General features: G+C 49.2%; 1 protein-coding gene across 1 annotated transcript; it reads left to right on the top strand.

Annotated features, from left to right (window-relative positions):
* Nucleotides 1-1,237: 1,237 nt before the first annotated feature.
* HSP90AA1 (heat shock protein 90 alpha family class A member 1) lies at nt 1,238-8,482 on the top strand. The gene is made up of 11 exons (XM_014871953.2): nt 1,238-1,324; nt 3,086-3,244; nt 3,333-3,699; nt 4,169-4,302; nt 4,781-5,089; nt 5,626-5,791; nt 6,059-6,249; nt 6,383-6,530; nt 6,858-7,126; nt 7,250-7,583; nt 7,734-8,482. Exons 2-11 carry the CDS (start codon nt 3,086-3,088, stop codon nt 7,841-7,843), a joined length of 2,187 nt encoding a protein of 728 aa, XP_014727439.1. The 5' UTR covers nt 1,238-1,324; the 3' UTR covers nt 7,844-8,482.
* Nucleotides 8,483-8,546: the final 64 nt, after the last annotated feature.

Genomic DNA, 8,546 nt, shown 5'->3' with positions numbered 1-8,546 from the left:
TATGTAGGTCTGCTGAGCCGCTTGGATTCGGTCCCACGGCTCTTTTTACCCTGTTTAAGCGCACAGACCGAGAGGCAGAATTTGGTTAACTCGCAGACTTATACCTGCTGTGTGGGAACCGGTGTTGATCTGCCCGAGCAGGCGAAACGCGTTACCACAGCATCCCTAAGCTGTGATTCACCCGGCTACGCCCGGCAGCGCGGCCGCATCCTGCCCGGCGAGCAGGGCAAGGCGAGTGGTGCCGCCCTCCCGCAGCCCCTCGGCCCGCCCGAGGGGATGGCAGCAGCTGCACACCTACACCTGTACTCCTGCACCTCCGCACATCTTAAATCCTTAAGTAATCCAAATCCTTGAGCTCGCACAACTACGCCTGCATACCTGCGCACCCGTACACCTTCGCTTCCGCACCGCCGCACACCTGCACAGCCACGCTCCGGTACACTCGCATACGTGCACCCCCGCGCCCTCATGTACTCACACACCTGCATCCCACACACCTGCACCCTCTCACACCCTCACCCTCACACACCTGCACCCCGCACCCTCACACACCTGCACCCCGCACTCTCGCACCCTCACACACGCGCACATCGACACCCCTGCACTCCCACACAGCCGCATGCCGGCGCACCGGCCACGCAGCAGAGACGGGGGTTCAGCACGGGGAGAAAGAGGGTGTCCGTGCCCCGCACCCCAGCCCTGGCCGTTCCCGGCAGGAATCAGAGGACGTCCCGGATTTTCCAGGCCCTTCCCCGCCGCTCCGCGGGGGCAGGGGGACGGTGGAGGAGAACTCGGGGGGGTGAGGGGGGGAGAAGAGACCCCGCCCTCTTCTAGGACGTTCGGAGCGGGGCTCGGCAGCGAGTGACGTAATCCGGCACCGCGCAACGGCCCAGGGCCCCGCCCCTTCAGCACCGCCCCGCGCGGCCCCTGCGCATGCGCTCTCCTCCTTCCTTCTTCCCCCCCCTCCGCCCGGATTCCCGGCTCAGCCAATCGCTGGGGCCGCAGCGGGGAGGGACGGGGGGAGGGCGCGCGCTCGCGCCCATTCAGCCGCCGGCCCCGCGGCTCCTGTCGCGGACGGCTGCGATTGGCTGTGGGCGGCGCGGCCCCGCCCCTCGGCCGGCTGGTTCCGCCCCCGCCTCGCGGCCCCCTCCCCGCGCCCCCCCGCGCCGGCGGTGAAGGTTCCCGATGGTTCTGGAAGGAGGCGGATCCCGCCGTATATAAAGCGGGCGGGCTGTGGGGAGCGCGCACTAGTGAGGCTGCAGCGGAGCGTGAGAGCTGTGTCACAGCGTGAGCGAGGAAAGCAGCGCCCCTTCCCCTTGCCAAGGTGAGCGGCGGAGGTGGTGGCCGGCGCTTGCCGGCGGTGGATCCGCGCAGAGAGTGGTTTCCGACCGAATCCCGGGGCTCGGTGGCTGGGGGCACAGGGCTCGTGTTTAGAGTTGCGTGGGGGGGTGGAGGTGGGGTGTGCTGCAGGAGCCGCGTGGCACAGGTCATGCTACTTTCTGTGCTTCTTTATATTCTGGGGAGGGTGATCGGGGCTTATAGTTTGGGTATGGCTGAAAGAGAGACTGGTGTTCATGATTCTGAACCCAGTTTACTAAATTCGCGTTCCTGTAAGAATGGTGGTGGGGGTGGGGATACCGAGCAGTTCCTTGGGGGGGTTCCGGTACCGCAGCGGAGCGGGGGGCGTAGGTGGCGGCCAGGGAAGGCTGTTCTTGTCCCTGGCTGCAGCTGCAGCGCCGCCTCCGCCTCGCAGCGTGCCCGGCAGCGCTGTGGAGACTCAGCCGAGCACGCTTTAGTGCGGGGGTGCCGGGTGGCCGGAGAGATTCGCTCTCAATGAACGGGCATCTAGCCATGAGAGTGCAAGATGGAGGAGCAGCAGTGGGGGAGCGCTGGACCGGGGAAGCGGCGGGGGGGGGGGGGGGGGGGGGCGGGAAGGAGGGGGAGAGAGGGGAAAGGCATGGGGAGCAGGAGAAAAGGAGCGGCGGCGATGGGAGAAGAAATAGGTGGCAGAAGGAGAAAGAACGGAATACTGCGGGGGGGGAAGGCGTGGGGACCAGAGGAAAGCAGCAGAGTGTCAGCAGGGAAGGGAGTGAGGGGCAGATGTGGGGGGGAGCTGCAAGAAGGAAGGAGCGGGAGAAAAGCGGAATGTAGAAGGGAAAGAAAGGGGGATGGGAGAAAGAGGAGCGTGAAGGGGCAGAAGCGGGGGCAAGGAAGAGAGGCCAGGAGCGGGCTCGGGGGCCGCTCGGCTCCGCAGCGCTTTGGGGGTGGGGAATGCGCGGGCGGGGGGGGCGGGGGGCAGGGAAGGCTCTGGCAGTTTCTAGAAGGTCTCGCGGCTCCGGCGGGCGCCGCCAGGGGGCGCTGCGCCGCTGCTCCCGCCCGCGGGCTCGGGGGCGCGGTCCCGGCGGGCGGGGGGAGCCGGGGCCGGCCCGCGGCTCCGGCCGCGCTCGCTGCCCTTCGCTGTGGAGTGATTGGAGCGCGGCTCTGGTTGGACAAATTTCTCTCGGGCGAAATCCGCCGCCCCTGAGGCTTGGCTCCCGCAGTGAGGGCAAACAGGCAGCAAGGTACCCGGTGAAGGACGAATATTTATCAACTTAAATGTTTGTCCAGAGAAACGGGTCTGGCTGAGCAGTGTTGGCACCTAAGTGAGAGTTGTCTATAGTGTTGGCTGCCGGAGGTAATAGCTCTGTATGCAAAGTGGCAGTAGAGAGATGGGAGTAAGAGAGAAATAATCCAAATAAAGACTTAAGGTACTTCGGTGAAAAGTGAAAAATAAAAGTACGTATTAGTCTGTTAATTAACGGAGGGGAGCGAAATAGTTCTATTTTTTCCTAAGTGCTGCGAAGTAAAGTGAGTGTAAAGCAAGCTTGTAGGTAGTCTTCTCAGCTATTTTCTGCATTCCTTAAAATTTCTGTATGGTTATGGCTGGAAATAAGATCTGAGAAGGACTTTGTGTGTGTGTTCCTCTGGAGCTGAAACCACGTGGTTAAAAAACTTGATCTCAATGCCATTGTCACTGCCTGCGGGAGGATATGTTAACTAAGCTGTTCCGGATGGAATTTCAACTCCTCCCTCTTCTTTCACACAGATGCCGGAAGCCGTGCAAACTCAGGACCAGCCAATGGAGGAGGAGGTGGAGACCTTTGCCTTTCAGGCTGAGATTGCTCAGTTGATGTCTCTGATCATCAACACTTTCTACTCCAATAAGGAAATCTTCCTTCGTGAGCTGATCTCCAATTCCTCTGATGTAAGTACCAAGTCTGGTTAATTGTGACAATTACTGAAATTATTTAGGAATAGTCAGGGAATGTTAAAGCCTGTTTTTTCCTTTACAGGCTTTGGATAAGATAAGATATGAAAGCTTGACTGACCCAAGCAAGCTGGATTCTGGAAAAGAGCTGAAAATTAACCTGATTCCAAACAAGCATGATCGCACTCTAACCATTGTGGATACTGGCATTGGGATGACCAAAGCTGACCTGGTCAACAACCTTGGTACCATTGCCAAGTCTGGCACCAAGGCTTTCATGGAAGCCCTGCAGGCAGGGGCTGATATCTCCATGATTGGTCAGTTTGGTGTTGGCTTCTACTCCGCCTACCTGGTTGCTGAGAAGGTGACAGTGATTACCAAGCACAACGACGATGAGCAGTACGCTTGGGAGTCCTCAGCTGGAGGATCCTTCACTGTCAGGCTGGATAACGGTGAGTGTTCAATGTTCCCGCTCAATGACGTTTCTTAAAGATGTTTGGCAATGATACATAGTCTGCCTTGGAAAAGACACAACATAAAAGAAATTAGTACAAGTAATGTGTCACATCAGGCATAGATTCAGGTCATCTGGCATAATTTGATATGTATGGAATGGCCAGATAAATGCTGCATTAAGCTTTCAAAGTTTATACATGGAAGAATATTTGTAAGACACAGTTCAGTATGCAGAGTCTTCAAAGACTCTGAACAGAGTAGTAAAATAGTAAACATCTTCTGAAGCTTGTTTCAAATGCATGCAGAGTACAGTAAACTTCAAAGTGTAACCTAGGCTGTTTTTATACACAGAAGCTTTTTTGTGCTAGTGGTGAAAAAATAGCTGATAGAGCAGCATGTTTTCAAAGAGTTAATTGTTAGGTCTACTCTGCTGCAGCACAGTAAAACATGTGAACTCCATTCTAGGTGAACCTCTGGGCCGTGGAACAAAAGTCATCCTGCATCTTAAAGAAGATCAAACTGAATACCTGGAAGAGCGGCGAATCAAGGAAATCGTGAAGAAGCACTCTCAGTTCATTGGCTACCCAATTACACTCTTTGTACGTACCTTACTTGAAATGCTAAACAAGTATTACACTTTCACAAGTGAAAGTTCGTGTAAGGAGTGGTCAATGTGTATTTGGTTAGTTTCAGTTCTTTTGGATGTTACACAGAGGAAGTTCTGAATGTAGAAATGTAGTTCCATGACTTAAAATTGTATTTCACAAAATTACGTTAAGAAAAAGAATGTTTTTCAAGCCAGTAGTGTTTATCTCCAAACCATTAATTTAAAAACCATTAAGTGTACTGTTATCAGTCATTTGGGGTAGTAAAACTGAACAGTAAGAACTTAGCTCACAGCACGTGGAAACACCACCATTTGTGTCAGCACCCAGAATGAGGGTCCTTGGAGTGTAGGAGGGAGAGCTTGACACCATGTTCGTGAAGTTTTCTGGCTTTGTAAGGCTGCAAAGGTATATGTTAGAACTCTTACAAATTTACAGGTTTTGCAATTCAAGTGCTGATCCTGTTTTGTAGGTGGAGAAGGAGCGTGATAAGGAGGTGAGTGATGATGAGGCTGAGGAAAAGGAGGAGGAAAAAGAAGAGAAGGAGGAAAAGACAGAAGATAAACCAGAGATCGAGGATGTTGGTTCTGATGAAGAAGAAGAGAAGAAGGATGGAGACAAGAAGAAGAAGAAGAAGATTAAGGAGAAGTACATAGATCAGGAGGAGCTCAACAAGACCAAGCCCATTTGGACCAGGAACCCAGATGACATAACCAATGAAGAATATGGAGAATTCTACAAGAGTCTGACTAATGACTGGGAAGACCACCTGGCTGTCAAAGTAAGTTTTTCTTTCAAGACACAACTACAGTTGCTATTTATGTAAATCTACAGTGACATACAGCACTTGAGCTAGAAGGTTGCCTAACATGCTGCTGAGCTGTGATCCATTGTGCATTGGTGTTAATAATCTGGATTGAACCTGCAGTCAGGGAGTGCAAGTGCCTTCCCAGGTTCAGTTACCATGTTTAATTAAATTGAAAATTAGGTTACATATAAGTACAAAACCTGATTAGGTTTGTAATTTGTCACTGAAAAGATTTTGTGCCTTTTGTGTGATGGGAAGTGCTACAAGAATACATTTGCTTTCTAAATCTCAGTATGCTGGTATAAGGAACTGAATGTGTTCTAAATTGGTCTGCTGACATCTTAACATGAACTGAGTGTCTGTCTGAGGAAAGTGCTTGTTCCTGACCAGTGTCTCAGCTGCTGTTTGTCTGATCTCCGATGGTTGTGTTCTGCATTTGAAGAGCTGTTAAGTGGTTATCACAATGGAACATGCAAACGGACTAAAACTATGATCTTGCTTTATCACAGCACTTCTCTGTGGAAGGGCAACTGGAATTCAGGGCTCTCCTGTTTGTCCCTCGACGTGCACCCTTCGATCTGTTTGAAAACAGGAAGAAGAAGAACAATATCAAACTGTATGTGCGCAGAGTTTTCATCATGGACAACTGTGAGGAACTCATCCCTGAATATCTGAGTGAGTATAAATCTGGGGAAAGTGTTCCCTAAACACTTAAAATAACTACTTAGCTATTCTGTAGTTTCCTTTTGTATGTAAAGAAATTCGGAAGGGGGAAGATTCCAGTTGTAAACAGTTGTTGAGCATTTAAAAATACTGCTTAGTCGAGGTTTACTGGAGTTTATAGGAAGAAGTTAATAATTTCTGATGGGCAGGGCCACATGTAGGTAGAGTGTCTGGTAATATTTGTTTGAGACTAACCAAGGTAAATCTGTTGTCCTGCAGATTTCATGAGAGGTGTCGTAGACTCTGAGGATTTACCTCTGAACATTTCTCGTGAGATGCTGCAGCAAAGCAAGATCCTGAAGGTGATCCGGAAGAACTTGGTGAAGAAGTGCTTGGAACTTTTCACTGAGCTGGCTGAAGACAAGGAGAACTACAAGAAATTCTATGAGCAGTTCTCCAAGAACATCAAGGTTTGTAGTCTTTTTGCTGAACAGTGCTGATACTTGCAGTTGCAGACTGTTGTTGAGCCTGAGCTACTAAACTACCACAGTTCAGTATTTACCTGAAGGAATCACTTACTGATTTTTTTTCCTACTTTTGTAGCTTGGCATCCATGAGGATTCGCAGAACCGCAAGAAGCTCTCAGAATTACTGAGGTACTACACATCTGCATCTGGTGATGAAATGGTTTCTCTGAAGGATTACTGCACTCGGATGAAGGAAAACCAGAAGCATGTCTACTACATTACTGGTGAGTTGGGACCTGAAATGGTCAAATGCCAGCACTGTATGTAGATTTGCCTTCTGGGGATTTATAAATGCTGTTAATCCCTATTACCTTGCTTGGCAGGAATGGGAAGCACTTTTTACCTGGGATTCCAGGAAATGAAAATTTGCTTCCAAATCAGTTTAAGAGTATTAGGTGCTGGAGTGTCAGTTTAAACAGCTTGAGTGTCTTTAGGCTGTTGGTGCCCCTTTTTTTCCCCCTGTGGTTGGGACATGAAGCACCACAGTTGAAGAAACTGAGCAAGCTGCTATTGATGCTGAGACTGATGAGTGGCATTGTTCTTTGTTGCAGGTGAAACAAAGGATCAGGTGGCGAACTCCGCTTTTGTGGAGCGTCTTCGCAAACATGGGCTGGAAGTGATCTACATGATTGAGCCTATTGATGAATACTGTGTGCAGCAGCTGAAGGAATTTGAAGGCAAGACCCTGGTTTCCGTAACAAAAGAAGGTTTGGAGCTTCCAGAAGATGAGGAAGAGAAAAAGAAGCAGGAGGAGAAGAAAGCAAAGTTTGAAAACCTTTGCAAGATAATGAAAGATATCCTTGAGAAGAAAGTAGAAAAGGTAAAAGTGTAGTACTTGGTTTACTTGTATGTAGAAGTGATATCTGAAATGAATTTAGGGTAAATCAGTTGTAGTTGTTGAAATGCTTAAATTGCAAACTTGTGCTTTGCATTCCTTCTGCAGGTTGTTGTGTCCAATCGTTTAGTTACTTCCCCATGCTGCATTGTAACAAGTACGTATGGCTGGACTGCCAACATGGAGAGGATCATGAAAGCCCAGGCGTTAAGAGACAACTCCACAATGGGATACATGGCGGCAAAGAAACACCTGGAGATCAATCCTGATCATTCCATCATCGAAACACTGAGGCAGAAAGCAGAGGCTGATAAGAATGACAAGTCTGTGAAGGATCTTGTCATCTTGCTGTATGAGACAGCACTCCTGTCCTCTGGCTTCAGCTTAGAAGACCCGCAGACACATGCCAACCGCATTTATAGAATGATCAAACTTGGCCTGGGTAAGTTCCCAAATCTCTCCTGGCTCCAGCGAGCTCGGGGTGTATTGTGTTGGTCCTGCTTGGTAGTGTGGAAAATGAACCCCTCAGGTAGTTGAAGAGGTGAAAGGTTTGTTTGCTGTCAGCATTTAACGGGGTGTGTTTCCTGCACAGGCATTGATGAAGATGACACTGCTGCAGAAGAAGCCAGTCCAGCAGTCACTGAGGAGATGCCGCCTCTTGAAGGAGATGATGACACATCACGCATGGAGGAGGTGGATTAAACCAGTTTACAGGAACTCATGAATGTTTCCTTGGCTAATATGAATAAGTTATATTTTGTATATTATGAATGTTACCTGCCAAAAAAAAATCTTTGACACTTTGTCTGCATTCCCTCTTTATATTTATTTTCAAAGATGTTATACCTTTATTTTTGTTACATTGCTTTTTCAGCTGATGTGAGATACAAATGCCATTGAGGGAATATTTTCTTTAACACTGTACAACCCTAAACAGGCAAGTAAGGAGTAGTTATTTTTGTCTGTATTAGCTGGTTGCAGGTGGCAGGGTTTTTGACTTATTCTTAATTGCCAGAAATGTGGAAAGAAGTAATGAAGATGGAAAGACATCAGGGTGTTGTTCAAGTTTGTTTAGTGTTCCACAGCTCTTCAACTCTTAAGTGTCTAACATACAGTACCTAGTAACTAGGTATCTAGGAGAGCTGAATCTTTTGGGGAAGCTTTAATCCTTCTGCTCCTAACAAGGTCTTGATGTTTAAAGTTGTTTTTTATACTGTTCAAGGATTCTGGATTGCACTCTACCATAGAATAGAATCCACTGTAAATCTCTATTGTGACTTATGCAACTCTGCATGTACAGTTCAAACCTAGAACTGTAAGAATAAAAGTGTTAAGAATTGAGCTGTGTCTCTGACTTGTCTGTTCACACTGAAACAAAACTGCTCTGCCCATCCTGATCCTGAGC

The sequence above is a fragment of the Sturnus vulgaris genome, chromosome 6 (genome assembly GCF_052056855.1).
Source record: "Sturnus vulgaris isolate bStuVul1 chromosome 6, bStuVul1.hap1, whole genome shotgun sequence".
Taxonomy (NCBI): Eukaryota; Metazoa; Chordata; class Aves; order Passeriformes; family Sturnidae; genus Sturnus; species Sturnus vulgaris.
This window is presented reverse-complemented; position numbering and strand designations above follow the sequence as displayed.